Source organism: Monodelphis domestica, chromosome 2 (assembly GCF_027887165.1).
Source record: "Monodelphis domestica isolate mMonDom1 chromosome 2, mMonDom1.pri, whole genome shotgun sequence".
NCBI lineage: Eukaryota > Metazoa > Chordata > Mammalia > Didelphimorphia > Didelphidae > Monodelphis > Monodelphis domestica.
In genome coordinates, this window is record NC_077228.1 from 526,426,612 (window position 1) to 526,442,106 (window position 15,495).

General features: G+C 41.4%; 1 protein-coding gene across 21 annotated transcripts in view; it reads right to left on the minus strand.

The window, feature by feature from the left end:
* Positions 1–15,495, minus strand: part of YEATS2 (YEATS domain containing 2) — a 110,263-nt gene that overhangs the window by 38,069 nt on the left and 56,699 nt on the right. For 11 of the 21 annotated variants that reach the window (XR_001627387.2, XR_463564.3, XM_056819831.1 and 8 more), the window contains 5 exons: positions 12,272–12,430; positions 9,122–9,225; positions 5,110–5,217; positions 4,204–4,371; positions 1,828–2,086 (listed from right to left, as the gene is read on the minus strand). Coding sequence is in view for 19 of the 21 variants with exons in the window: in XM_056819831.1 (XP_056675809.1) it covers positions 1,828–2,086; positions 4,204–4,371; positions 5,110–5,217; positions 9,122–9,225; positions 12,272–12,430 (798 nt within the window). In the remaining 2 variants the exon portion in view is untranslated. The remainder of the gene's footprint in view (positions 1–1,827; positions 2,087–4,203; positions 4,372–5,109; positions 5,218–9,121; positions 9,226–12,271; positions 12,431–15,495) is intronic. The other 10 variants (XM_056819836.1, XM_056819829.1, XM_056819835.1 and 7 more) reach the window with 1 other exon arrangement.

The following is a 15,495-nucleotide window of genomic DNA, read 5'->3' on the forward strand; positions in this document are numbered from 1 at the left end:
GCTAGCTTTTTCTAGGAGTCTGGCTATGAAGGGAAGAATATGGAAGATAACAGATGGGGGCAGAATAGGGCCAAATGAACATTTTCCAGGATGGATGAAGTCTGGGCATCTTTGTAGACAGCAGAAAGCTAAGTATATAAGAAAAGACTGAAAACCAAGGAGGGAGAGGGAGAGGGAGAGAGAGTTTGAAGAGGAGCTGGCAAAGTAAGATGGAGAAATACTTTTTCCTCTGACATAAAGATGAGGAATGACACCAAGATGATCTTAAATAGAAGTTTTTGACGAGAGGGCAAAAAGACTTCAATAAAATATGAGTCAAGGGCCTCTGGTGAAAGGGAAGAGATAAAGGATGCAGTGAGTGGTGGACATGGCTTCAGAAGGGAAGAGGCTGGATCTTAAGAGGAGGGTAAAAGGATCACCATACAGTATCAAGGGTCCATTTAGTTTTGGATCACATTAGTCTGTAGTGAACCCAGACTCATGGCTGTGTGACATCCTTCAGAAGGCATTCAATGGGATGCAAGCAGGACCAAAGGCTTAACAGCAGGAATAATTCATGATGGGGTAGAGATGAGCTGAAACAGAACATCAGGACATGCAATTCAAGGGACGAAGACTGAGTACAGCTGAACTTGATGAATAAGGAATTAAGATTCTGAAGGGAGAGAAAGTGAGGCCTGCACAGACATGATGGACTGGGAAAGTAAGTAGGGAAGAAGGAATGGAAGGTGATTTAAGGCTGGAGAGAATGGGAATAGGAGAAGGGAAAGCCAGAAGACATAAGGATTTCGCCAGACCCAGGAATGTGATTCTTCCTACTCCAAATATCCCCCACTCAACAATTAAACCGATTTTCATGAACTACAAGTTTGTCCATGTCACTCTCCTATTTGAACAACTCCACCAGCACCCTATCACCTTAAATCAAATATAAGTCTTCTGAACCCTCTATAACTTGGCCCATCAAAGGAGTGATAGAGAATAAAGCACATGTTGTCATTGCAAATGGAAGATAAGAAGGCAGTGTGGCAGCCTTCAACAGGGCCCCTGAGAAGAGCTGGTCCTGAGGCTCACTGCCCTGCACCACCCTCAGCAGATGCAGTGCTCTCTCCTTTGAATAGATTAGAACCCTAAGAGAAGAGACCATTGAAATTCATCCATAATTGTGGCTGAGCTGGAAGAAAAGCCCAGGTTTCCTGATTCTGCCTGGGGGAATCCTTCCCATTGAGCCACTTTTTATATAAGAGCCCAGCTAGACAACAATGAAAAAAAAAAGTTTGACTGGAACCTGAGTTTGAAATGTCTCTTGGTAGAAGTAGAACAATTGATAATTAGGCTTCAGATGGTTAAGTAATGTTTTAAAAATCCCATTTTTAAGGGCAGTCAGGTGGCTCAGTGGATAGAGCCAGGCTCAGAGACAGGAGGTCCTGGGTTCAAATTTGACCTCAGACACTTCCTAGCTGTGTAAACCTGGTTCAAGTCACTGAGCCCTTATTGCCCTTCTGCCTTGGAATTGTTTTGGATACTTGAGTTTCGATCCTAAGACAAGGCAAGAGAGTGTTTAAAAAAGTTACTATTTAGTAGTCCTGCAAAGTAACATTTTTGAAAAATCTGTAGTAACCTTTGACCCTTTTTGTAGAGTCCTTCAAAAATGACTACTGGGCCAGATGACCGGAATGCCTTTCAACAGGCCTTTAATGCTGTAAGTTCACATAGCACTGATTATGAACATGGATGTTAACCCCAAATTTTGCAACCAAATTATGAGCCAAGCCACAGTCATACCTTTCCCAAGAAGTTTCTTAAACTGACCAAAAACATCATTACCTGAACCCTGGGATCCACTTTTCTGAGCCCCAGTGGAAGTGACTTGAGCCTTGGTTAGGGTCTGTACAGGCTGGGCAACAATGGTTCCACCACCTCCACTCACAATCGCTTTGGCGACTCCTTGAGTTACAACCTGCTTTGGACCCACGGCCTTAGCAACGGAGGAGCTGGCCTTGGCCACCAGGATCTGGCCTCCACTGATCGCCACGGCTTGTTTCACTGTTGATTGCAGAGCAGAGCCAACTGGGACGCCAACAACCTGTTCAAGAGAAAGCAGAAGGGTCTGGGTTCCTTCTCCTGTCCTGTTACAAAGGCCAGACAGAAACAAGAAAGCCATGCTCTCTAAGTGTCTGACAGGAATGCCAGTCAGTTGTCCCCGAGTACACAGCTAGCTGCTGTTGGTGTGTGATAGTGGACAAGGATGCTGTTGGCACAAAGCCTCAGGATGGTATTTGGGCTAAATGTTGCTTCCTGGCAGTCACTCTAATGTGCATACAACTGGCCCAATTTTTGCCTTTTCTTTTTCTGCTGAAGAGTTTGGGAAACATAGTAACTTGTAGAGACAAAATGAGATCAATGGCATGGCAGGCCAGAAAACATGACAGTAGGATGTGAGCCTCCATACAGATCACATCTCCATCTTCTTCAAGGAAGCAGGACTTGCAAGTGTCCTTTAACATCACCAGGTAGACAGCAGATTCACTCTTGGACTGCTGCTTTTTCTTTCTATCTCTATCCCCAGTGGCAAACAGTCTCTGGCACAGAGGAAGCATTTAATGAGTATTGCTGATTGACTGATTGTTTGATTAGCAGTTGAGGAAGAGAAATAAACTGAGAAAACTCCCACACCTGGAGTACTAGCATGACAAATGATAATATTTTTAGCTTTAATTAACATTATGTAAAATTGTTGCTTAGTCATTTCAGGAGTATCTGACTCTTGGTGACCCCATTTGGAGTTTTCTTGGCAAAGACACTGAAGTGGTTTGCCATGGCCTTCTCTGGCTCATTTTTACAGAGGAGGAAACTGAAGCTAACAGGGTAAAGTGACTTACCCAATAAGTGTCTGAGGCTGGATTTGAACTTGGGTTCCCCTGAGTTTAGGCCTGGCACTCTATCCATTGTGGAATTAGTGAGGGCTTATAAGTATAGAGTGTAGTATAGGATTAAAATGACCTGACCACACAGAACTTTCAATCTAAAAAGTCAATGCTAAATGGGGATAGATAAGGACAGAAAGACACTAGTCTAATGCTAAGTAACAAAATGAACACATCGATTTGGATAAATGGCTGTGGAACATGCCAGAATACAATTTATAGTTTGCCATATTTTTACTTGTTTTATATATCCCGAATGAACATGCATTTCTCCCCTCTTGTAGCATCTAAAATATTGATGGACACTGAGGGAAAAGACCCAACTCTATTTCTGAATGGCAGCATATTCACTGTTGCATCATTTGGCCTCTTATGTAAAGTTGAAACGAAAGAAAACACAATCTTTGTCAGTCTACGCTTGTTTTGCTATCCTGGCCAAATCAAATATCAAAGGGTTTCACCCCCCCCCCATTTCTATTAGTTCTTGAATCAGATCCCTCAAATTAAAAAATTAAGAAGATTTTCAGATAATGCTTTAAAGCACATATGGTATTTAGAACTGGAATACCCACAGCAAGTAATCAAAATACTCTGTCAAAGCCTAAATGCTCTTGGGGAACCACTAGGAGTGGAGACAAAAAATCATAAGCCTCATTGTACTTTGGAAAGCAGGAAAGGTGAGATGTATTTCTCATATGTAAGTGTTGTTTTTTTGAAAGCAATATATACATCCCCAAATCTACACATGTAGCAAATTCCTCCAACAAGTAATAATTCTCAAAGGTCAGAAGAGGGCATCTCCATTTGAAGATGGAAGGCCAGGTACAGGGAAGCATGGCCTTTGGTGCCAAAGGAGATGCCATTTTATCCTTGTACTTCCAGCTCTTTCTGGCGTAGGCGCTAAACACTGACCTCAGCCTGACATGGCTTTATGACCAGGCCCCTGGCTATGGGCTCTCTGGTCTCTGGAAGAGCCTACTCTTCCACAATTGTTAAGGACTCCTCAGAATCACTGTCACCATATCAAGAAGGAAGCCGTGCTTCAGGTACACCATTTGATCCCAGAGGCAATGAAAGCCCTTGGCCTGTGACATAAAACATGGTCACTTGGGTTCCTAGCGAGTCACCAACTAGCCCAAGGTCACAGAGAGCACTTGGGAAATGAACCCAGTTACTGGCTCCAAGCCCAGTGAGTCTCCTGATGATCCGTGTGATGCGGTGACTTTCTTTACCCAACCACCCCATCCCTTCCCCTGATAAACCTGAGGGACAATACCTTGGGGGATGGAGCAGTCCCATCTCCTGCAGCCATGACCTGTTTCTGGGGGGACACGGCTATCATGTGACCTCCTTTCACAGTCACATACTGGGGAAGAGGTGGCTGAGTGGCAGCTCCTGAGGTGGGCATGTGGGGGGCTTCTCCAGGTTCCTGTTTGATGATCACCTTGGAACAGACAATGACACAGCATGAAAAACTGTCTGCTGGGACATTTGGTCTGCAAGGAAGGGCAAGAATCTATCTGGATAAAACGCACAGTGGACATAAGTGTATAAAAAAAGCATTTGCCCTGTGACTAAGCTAACAAAATTCCTCACCTACTTCCTCCCATGTGAAGGACTGCTCATTCTCAGGATTAGGAAGGATGCTAGAGCACATCTAGAGGGGGTGGTCAAGATGGGGATCATGATGCCCATGGATCTGCTCAAGAACCAGGGAGAAGAAAGGACTCGTAGATGCATAAGAGAGCTCTCTTTGAGGATCTGAAAGGCTGTCAGGTAGATGATGATTTAGACTCATCAGGGGCAAACCAAGAACAATGATGAAAAGCTACAGAGGCAAATCTGCTCTGTGAGAAAAAATGCTGTACCCAAAGCACTCTGGGTTTCTTTTCACTTTAAGCAGAGGCAAGATGGCCACTGTGGGGGATGGGGGGGATGATACATGGGCTTAGGATCTGTCATCAGCTCTTCTTGGCCAATCAGATTCACCAGGCAGGAAGAGTCAGGGCACTACAGACCATCAGAGGTAAAGCCCCAAATCCAAATGCAGCCTCTCACTTCCCAAGGAGCTTTGTGACAGATGGCACACTGTAATGGAAATGCCAACAAAAGGCCAATGCAACAACCCAGAGGACATTTGGCCAGCCTACTGTGGGCACATGACCCCTAAACAAGTGCTCACCTTGGTGAAAGCTCCAAGGCCTCCGGTCACAGGTTTAGGGCTCTGCACTTTGGAATGACTTCCAATGGGGCAAAGAGGAGGCATAGATGCAAACAAGGAATCTTCCTGCTGTGGAGGCAATCACAGGGTCATAGAATTAGGCAACCAAAAAACCAGGAGTAAATCTGATTCAATTCGGGTAACCTGAACTGAGTTCCTACGGTAATACCATTCTGGAAATCTGAGAATTCCAACCAAAGAATTACTCAATAAGATTCCCTGGAGTCTACCAAACCTCAGCAGGAGCTGGGTTCAATACTATTTTAGGAGTCAAAAGCAAACAGAGGATACAACTGATTATGCCCTCTATTACACAGCAAGTCAATAATAGATTTCCTTTTAAGTATCATTCATTGCTTGGTTTGGAAACTACAGACTCAGCAAATATTCTATGAAGCAGTATAAATGTTTTTCTTTTAAATATGAAGAAATTTTTTAATGCCTGCAAATTGGAAAAAAAAATTGACTTTCTAGAGTACTTTTATAATTTATGCTATTGTCTCATTATTTTAAATTTTTTTTTTTACTTCAGTCATTTTTGATATATGCTTTATATATTTATGGACTTTGATATATACTTGACATATACTTTAATATATACTTTACTTCAGTCATTTTGATACATACTTTGATATATACTCTCTCCATTTCCTTACCCTTCCAAAATGGAACCTTTTCATTTTTAAAGAATATTTTATTTGTTTTAATCAGTCAAGCTCTTCCTTTTCTCATCATTCCTGCTCTCCTGAATTGAGAACTAAAGAAAAGCAAACCCATTACAAACACTTTCCATATACTATACTATAGTACTGTTGATCAAAACGGACTTCCCCATTGGCCTATCCAAAATCAATCTGTTTCATTCTGCATTTCTAAGCCTTCCCCTCTCTATCACCCTCATCATTAATTGGGTCATTAGGCCCATCAGAGTTCAGTCCATTCACTGTCTCTAATTTTAAAATAAATGCAAATACACACATGTCTAAATACAGTTAATTTAGAAAACAAAACCTGACATTTAGAAGGCACCTCAGGCCTGGTTCTACCCAGAATTAAGCAGGTATCATCACTTCTACAGCCTCCTTGGGAGGTAGTCATTCCATGGTTACTTTCAAGACCCTAGTGTGAACTCTGATACTACATAAACTACAATGACAAGAGATAAAAATCACCATCTTAGCTAGTTGAGAAAAATATGCTGCTGGTCAAAGGAGGATGAGATCAGGCATAAAAAGAAAATTACTGGCTATCATAAGTGAATATTGATGTAAAAATATTACATGAAATATCAAAGGCATAATGACCAGCTTGGATTGATATCATGAATGCTAGAATGGCTCAATAGTCAATTGATAAAAGTATCTAAGCACTTTCTTTGTGCCAGGCACTTTTGTTAGGAACCCTGTAAACATAAAGACAATACAAATCGTGATTATAACAACTGGTACAGAAGAATCTTTTGAAAACAATATGCATTTGTTACAAATATAAAAATTAAGAAAGTTTTAAAAATATGATTAAGAGCATCAGTCTAAAACCAAGCACTAACATTATTCCTAACAAAAGAACACTAGAAGCCTATGCAGTAAGAACTACAGTCACTACTATTACTGGATTTCAATCTAGAAATATATGAAATTCAAGGAAAAAATACTGAAGGACTAAGCCTAGGCAAAGAAAATTGATCTCTGCTAGCAAATGCTATGGTTTATTTAGATAATGCCAGACCTATGAAAAAAATTAATAGACAAATTATATAAAGCGTGTGATGTCATCAACTTTTCTCTACCTGTATATCACTAACAAAAATGAGCCAAAGACAAAAATATTAAATCCCATTCAAAATTAACACAAAATGCATGTCATAAAATATATGGGAACTAACCTTCAAAGTCATAATCTAAATATAAACAATTATACACACAAAACATTCTGGAAACAAGACAAAAAATCAGACAGATTCATCAGCTGTATGAATAAAATGAAAATGTCTACCCAAAATAAAGTTACAATCATCCCAAACTAACAGAGTTCCTAATGCTTTGTTACTACTACTACTAACAAAGGACTAGTGCAAACAATAACAAAATTCATTTGGGCAACAAAAGATCAAGAATCCCAAGAGAAATTACAGGAATAAAAGTGTGTGCGTGTGTGTGTGTGTGTGGATTGTACTAGCATTTTTCTTACTACATCATAAAGAAGTAGGCATTAAAATTATTTGGTACTGGTTAAAAAATAGAAAAGCTATCAAAGGAATATAATAAGATCCAGAAGTAATCAAAAAGAGTAGCCTCGTGTTGGATAAACCCAAGAACACCATCTTCTGGAGGAATAAAATGTCCTTATATGACAAGAACATATAGAAAAATTTGAAAGCAGATGGGAAGAATTTGAGTTTAGACCAACATTTTCCACCATGTGCCTCAATAAGCTTTTAAATAGTTCCTTAACTTAAATACAAAGTCATGTTATAAAAGAATCAGAATGGAAGGCAGTAACTTTTTACATAATCTATGAAAAAAACCTCTCCAAGAATTTAACATCCAAAGGATCCTGTATCTAATTGTAAGAATTGTCATTCAGGAACTACAGAAGATGAATTTAGGGGACAGCTGGGTAGCTCAGTGGATTGAGAGCCAGGCCTAGAGATGGGAGGTTCTGGGTTCAAATCTGATCTCAGATCCTTCCCAACTGTGTGACCCTGGGCAAGTCACTTAACACCCATTGCCTAGCCCTTACCTCTCTTCTGCCTTGGAACCAATATACAGTATTGATTCCAAGACGGAAGGTAAGGGCCTTTTTTAAAAAAAGAAGATGAATTTAAAAGAGAAATGAGGCTGGTCCTTTCAGAGATTCTACTCTGACGTAGGAATGGGTGACTTTATAGTCTTTAATCAAACTAGTTCACATTCTTGCTCTGCTACTTAGTAGTACCTTTATGACCTTGGCCAAGACACTGTACAGAATTCTGACAGCTTCAGTTTCCACACCTACAAAATTAAGGAGTTGGGCTTAAATGATATCTGACTTCCCTTCTAAATCCTATGATTTTATTATTTGAGAATTGGGAAGCAAAGAATCAATGAGGCAAGTGAAAATTTTAAACCCTTTCCCAAGATCTAACCCACATCCTGCACGCTTTTGAAATAGACAGAGGATATCTGGGATATTCTGTTCACCACCAGGAGCCATATTTTAACAGGAAAGACTTGACAAACAAGAACGGGTTCAAAGAACATAACCAGAATGTTATGACCTGTTATGAAGAAAATAGGGATACTTTGTTTGCCATAGAGGGGCAGGACAGCAAAGTCTATTTTCTATTTCAGAATGTCATAAGGAAAAGGTAGGTGGAGAGAGAATTTCGGCTAAGAATAAGCAAGTAGTTTCTAATAAGCAAAGCTATTCAGCAATGGGGTAGGTATGCTATGTCTAGAAATAACAGAGCTTCATGTAAAAAGAAGGTTTAAACAGAGATGAGATGGTCATACAGACTCAAAGAATCAACAAATCTGAAGCTGGATGCCCTCTAGTCCAATCCTCTTATTTTATGGATAAAGAAATGGACATGAGGAGATGAAGGTCACAAAGAAAGTAAATGGCAGTGAGGATTTGGAAGCCAAACCCAGCTTTTCTCACTATGTGTCGGCAAGCCTCCCTTAAGGTCAAGAATACTGTGAAGTAAATGTCTGTGTTTGGGGAGCAGGCTGCACTAAGGGATCTCTAAGGTTCTTCCAACTCTAGGAATTCATCTGATAACAGTGACAACATCACCTGAAAAGAAGACACCCAGTTGATCTTGACAAGCATCTGTGAAGTGCCTACTCTGTGCCAGGCACTGAAGATCAAAAGACAAAAGTGAAAGGGCTCCTGCCCTCAGGAAGTTAATATTCTCTTGGGAGACACTAGATGCATAGATGAACTGGCTCCCTGTTGAAAACAAACACATGCAATCATGCAGAGAAGTTACCTTGACCGCAGAAGTGACAAAGCTACTCCCGTGGATCTTAGGAATGGGAGATCCTGTTCCCTGGGCAGTCTGAGAAGCAGTGGACAACTTGCTGGTGGGGCTTCCTGGGGAAGAAAAAGACAATTTAAGCCTATGGGATGCAAAGTGAGACCATAAAAGTATCTGACATTTTCTACCTTTAGGATTCAAGCAAAGCAGGAAAAGAAAGGATTTCAGAACTACTATAGAAGAAAAGATGCTTCAGCTCCCCAAACTGCTCCCTCCACCAACCCATGACCTGGATTTAGGGGAGATAAAAGGGTAAAGAAACACAAATGCATAACAAGTTGACATACACACTGGTTTTTCTCTAACAAGACATTCTCCAAGATGCCTATCAAGCCAGAGTTCTTAATACAATCCACTAAAATGCAGTTCAGTGAATGAGGATGAAGCGTCTGTGTACAAGGCCCTGAGAGACAGCCTCTAGGCCCAAACGAGAAATGTCCAAAAGGCCACACATTTCTCAAAACTGTCACGTTCTGGTAACGCCTTGTAACTGTTCTCAGCACCAACTCAAATAGTTGGAAGATGCTGCTTCCTGCTCCTATAATGGTGCCCCTTCCCCAGCTTCCAAGTATAAGCAAAAAAGACAGGAACTCAGCTTGGCCCCTCCTTCATCCAGCACACTTGGCTTTTAAATAAAGATGCCCCACAATGAGAAGCATTAGAAGGATGAAATGGGAGTTCTGAAGGGGAGTTCCAAAAAAGATTTCAAAAAGTGGCAGAATCTTGTGAATCAGTATATAATCTCCCAAGGAATTGGAGAGAAACAAAACTCACTTGGCTGCAAGTGTTCATAAGTGATTATACAAAATTCTAACTAGGTAGAAGAGGACTGACTACTGGAACCTTCAGCTCCCTAGCAACTCTATTATAACTAGATGTCAGGTTCTGGAACAGCCCAAAGTCAGAGTACTAAGGTTTTAAACTGACTATTCAGAAACCTGAGACTACATCATCTAAAGTGATGGACTTGTGGGCCTGGGTGATTTCTATGTATGTCTCAATTCTCAAGCCTAGCTGAATCCACAAAGAAGAGAGGACACAGGAACAAGTGGGAATGAATCAGGGGGCTCAGCTTAGCTCCAGGACGCTGACACCTGCCAGGAGTTTGCCCCTCTGCTGGGAACGTTGTCTGGCACAACCAGGCAAGGAAAATGAAAAAATGCATAGTGATACTTGAAGGGAAATGGGGAGAGGCTCTCTTTTCTCCTCACAGATCCTCTAAGCTTCAGTTTAAAAGATCTCCCTAGAGATGGAATGCCTATCATGTGAGTCTAGGCAGTATTCTTTAAAAGCTGAAGGATTCTCTTTCCTCATTCTCTTCCTCAAATAAAAGTCATGAAGGAGGCTTGAGTCTTGGACAACATCTGGGGGAAAGGGAGAAGGTAGAAAGAGAAAGGGGCTTGGCTGCAGAATCCCTCACCCTCTCTTCTTCAAAAAAAAAAAAACCTAAGAAACAGAGAGAGATTCGGTTCAAGTCAACAGACATTTATATTAAATGACTAATGTGGTCACAATGACTTGAAATCAAGTCCAATTGATTTTTTAGCTGTGTAATAACCCCAATAGCCTGTGCTTATTGTTCTTCTTTAGAACCAATACTTGTATCAATTCTAAGACAGGAGATTAGTGTTTAAAAAAAAAAAAAGATTTCTGTGTATTCTGGGAACAGCGTGATAGGGTCCTGATTGCTGCTGAGGAGCCCTGGGGATGCCATCTAAATGTCAGCATTGGGCATCAGATCACCCAGGACCAGCTTCCTTCCCGAACCACTCCCAGGCTATATCTGGAGGAATTCACGCACAGCCTTTGCCATATGAAGCATTACAGGGCTCTCTGTAGGCCTCAGATTCCAGGCTTCCACAGCCTGAACAGGAAATATGAGCCAGGGCCGGCTGCACATGAGCACCTGCATCCTTGAGATGCTAGGAGAGAGCCAGGGGGCCCTAAGCAGGTATGACAGATGGAAAGGTGACCTGGGATTGATGGGGCCAACCTGACCTCAGAGGCTGGGGTTTGAGAGGTTTGAGAGGCTCAGTTTGAAGATATTCCTAATGTTAGTGTTAAACAAAGGTGGTCGGGGCTATATACAGATGGAAATTCTGAAGTGTGGCAGTGTCCTTGTCTGTATTTCTTTCAGGGAGGCCTTATAGTTCATTTTCACTCTCCTGTCTTCTAACATGAGGCATGAAAGTCTTACTGAAATTCAGGGAAAGATGTTACTCAAAAAACCCATTTAAATATGAGGAACCGAGTAAGGAACAAGGGGAATAAAAGCATCACTGGCTGTGACCCACAGACACATTCCTAAGCTAGAAGCTCCCGGAGGTGAGGCCATTCCCTCACTTGTCTTTGTGGCCCCCTGCACATTTCCCTTTGGGTCTGGCCTGTGATTTCATCAGTGTGGGGCCTCTATACAATGTGACTTCATTCACAGAGACTACCCAATTGGTACCTTCTGAGATAGGCCTTGAACATGGTCTTTCCTGACTTAGCTGGGGCCTCTCTGGCACCCCAGGGTTTCTTGCCATGCATATAGCAGTTGGTGCTTCAGAAATATTCTTGGGATTCAATCATCCTCATTATGGCTGCAATGGTTTTTCATTTGGGTTATCAATGGTCTTTTTTTTACATCTGCAGGATTTCTGTCCACTGGTGGAAGCAGAATTCCTCTAAAAATGACCAGGAAACATAAGGAACGTTAATGCTTCTTCAGTTAAATATGTAGACGTCTAAAAACACTCACAGTTTTTGGAACACTGAAAGAGAAGGATCTAAGGGCTCTGAGTTAACTTATTGGTTTTCTTAAGGAAGAAAAGAGTTTTCCTTTAAATTTTCCAGGATATGCAGGTGGGGGCGAAACCTCAGCATCACTGTATGCCTGAAATGGGAGCTTTCTGAAGCATAAGACAAACACTTCCTCTTTTTCCTGCTGCTGTTTGTGACCGTGTCAGGACATTGCTGTACTCCCCCTTCCTTTTCTTTTGTCAGAAGAAAACATTTTCTATTCCCCACTAGACTTCTAGTGACCAGCTACTGGCAAGTCTTCAGCCTGAACAAAGTAAAGCGTACTATGAATTATTTAACCCAAATCATACCACACACCTGCACTGGGAGCTGGGGCTCCACTGGCCTGCCCAGGCTTGTCCGGGAGAACGTAAGGATTACTAATAACAGAGTTGGCGGTCCCTTGCTTCATGGGAACTGGAGTGGAAGTTGGGGTCCGAGGTAAAGGAGATGGACTTGGAGTAGAGATTGGGGAACCTTTATTAATGAAAAAAAGGGAAATAAAATACTTATATCTAACTCTTCTAGAATGGGTGAGAGAGGCAAAATCCAATGAGTCGCACAAGAAAAAGGCTGCCAGGAAAGGGATGGAGACCAGAAAACAACTGGCAGTGTCACTGCCAGTGGCAGTCAGGAACAATTCTGCTTTGGTCAGGGACCGGAGTGGCTCCCTCTACACCTAAGTGTCAGGGACTGCTGCCTCCTGACCTATGCAGGCTCCAGACAACACCAGTAGGGGAGCCTGGCCCTCTTATACCTGAAGCAATTAAAATGATGTAAGGTCAGTGAGAACCCAGTGAGTCTGAGATGCCCCAATTCAATGAACTGGGAAACAAGGTATGTATCTCTTATCCAGAGATGGGTGTAGAAAACTGGCCTCAAAGCCAGAAAGATCGAAGTGCCAGTTCCCCCTCTGCTATATCCTGGCACTGTGTGACCCTGGGCAAGTCCCTTAACTTCTCAGGGCCCAAGGTCACACTAGGTAGAAGAGGTGATGACACTGCATTGCCAAAAGAAGTTGCTTTACCTGGGTGTTATCTATTACAATGGTATCATAGGCCAAGTCCCTATAGTCAGAGCTCTTTTTTTTTTTTTTAAATGAATAGACTTCAACAACTTTTCAATACTGAAGGCTTTTTCAACTATCCAATGGAAAGGGTGAAAGAGTGGTGCTCAGACCAGATTGTAACCTTACTGGCTGGCTCCTTCCATGCAGTGTGTAGCAATGAGTACACCGTTTGGCACAGCAGAAGGCACTTCATACATGATGCTGATTGTAGCCCTCCATGCTTATCCTGCCCATGACCTCCCATTCATTTCCCCTCAAGTATTTCTGCATCCCTGGGAAGAGGAGTTCCTCACTTTCTCCTGATCTCCTGATGGCACCAGTCATGCACCACAACTCTCCACATGCTATTCCTCACTCTGGCCAAGTATTTAATTTTCTCTTCCCATCATATGGTACCCTAACCAACCTGAATCTAGTTCTTCTTTGAAGTTCCTTATTTATCATAACACACCATTTCCTGCTCACCCTCAGCATAGGGCTATCCGCTGCCATTTTCTATGGGGACAATAATGTTCTATGGCTAGAAACACACACTACCACTACCACTACCACTACTAGTAGAATACTGGTATGAAAGAGGTCAGCCATAGTTTCAAAGGAACCATTAGAGAATTTGGGGATCATAAAGAAACCTTGCAATTTCTCCAAGGTACCCACCTCAGGTGCCTCATGTTTATTTTATTTTTGTCAATTACATGTAATAACAATCTTCCACATAAGTTTTCTGAAGTTAGATCTAAATTATCTGCCCCCCCCCAATGGCAAGCAATTTGATCCAGATTATACATGCATTATCATGCAAAATATTCTATACTGATCATTTTTGTTAGAGAATATTTATATAAAACCAACCCTCCCAAATAAATTAAAGTGAAAAATTGTATACTTCTATCTATATTCCGACTCCAACAGTTCTTTCTCTGGAGATGACTAGCACTCTTTGTCACAAGTCCCTCATAATAGTCTTGGATCATTTTACTGCTGAGAGTAGCTAAGTCTATCACAGTTGATTACTAGAGAATATTGCTGTCACTGTATAATAGTCTTCTGGTCCTGCTTATTTCACTCTGCATCAGTTCATATAGGTCTTTCCAGCTCTTTCTGACATCATCCTGGTTATCATTCCTTATAGCACAATACTATTCCATCACCATCACATGCCACAATTTTTTCAGCCATCTCCAATTGATGGGCATTCCTTCAATTTCCAATTCTTTGTACCAAAAAAAGAGCAGCTATAAATAATTTTGTACAAGAAGGTTCTGTGCCACCACCTCCCTCCCACCCTGGGCATTTTACAATCTCTTTAGGATACAGACCTAGTAAAGGTATTACTGGATCACAGTTTTATAGCCCTTTGGGCATAGTTCTAAATTGTCCTCCAGAATGGTTGGATCATTTCCTAACCCCAACAATGCATTAGTATCCCACTTTTGCAACATCCATTCCAATGATCACTTTCCTTTTCTGTCATATTGGCCAATCTGATAGGTGTGAGGTGGTACCTCAGAGTTGTTTAAATTACATTTTCTCCAATTAAGTGATTTAGAACATTTTTTCATATGATTATTGATAGCTTTGACTTCATCTGAAAACTGCTTGTTAATATTCTTTGACCACTTGTCAAAGGGGAATTGTGCCTTAGGTTTAATTCTCAATCCAACTCACTCACTGTTCTGTCTGTTCAAGTCAAATCAACAAGCATTTGTGTATTAAGCACCTACTAAGTACCAAGTACTTTGCTAAGAGCTAGAGTTACCAAGAATAGCAAAAACTAGTTCCTGGCCTCAAAGAGTTCAAAGGCTAATGGGGGAGACAACATACAAGCAGCTATGGACAAACAAGATCCAAACAGGATAAACAAAAGACAATCTGTGATGGGGAATAATTTATCCACCAAACTACACATTATAATCAAGAAATGGGTGGGTTAGGTCAAATACTGTTTAGTGGTTAAGGATGCCCTTAAGGAGGCTCTGTTCTCAGCTTGGATGCAGGCACACATCATCTGCCCAAAGAAGCTTTCATGGAGATTCTTTTACTTGTGGTCTGCTCAGATCTGATTTATGATAGCATTGAATAACTGTCTCTGTCTTATGCCTTCCCTGGTATTTAGGATCAAAAAGTTTTCTAAGTTCTAGAACCCTCTTAATTACACTACCTGAAGTCTGATTCTCCTCAAGGCACACTTGCCCAAGCTGACTGCTTTGCCCACTTTATTTTCTATGGTATCATTTCTACTTTCTCTATAAGCACTTCTAAGCCTGGGTTGCTAATAGTTCAAATATTTTGAATTTAACTGTTTGATGCTTTTTAAAAAAAATAGTTCAGCAAAAAATTTCTGCTCATCTTTCCCACTGTCTTCTGCTTGTTAATCCCTTTCCAATTTCATTCCTAAATGCTTCTGGGCTGATTTTGCTTAGCTGGTTCCCTCACCTATCTTTCTTTAAACTGGTTTTATTCTCCATAGCTT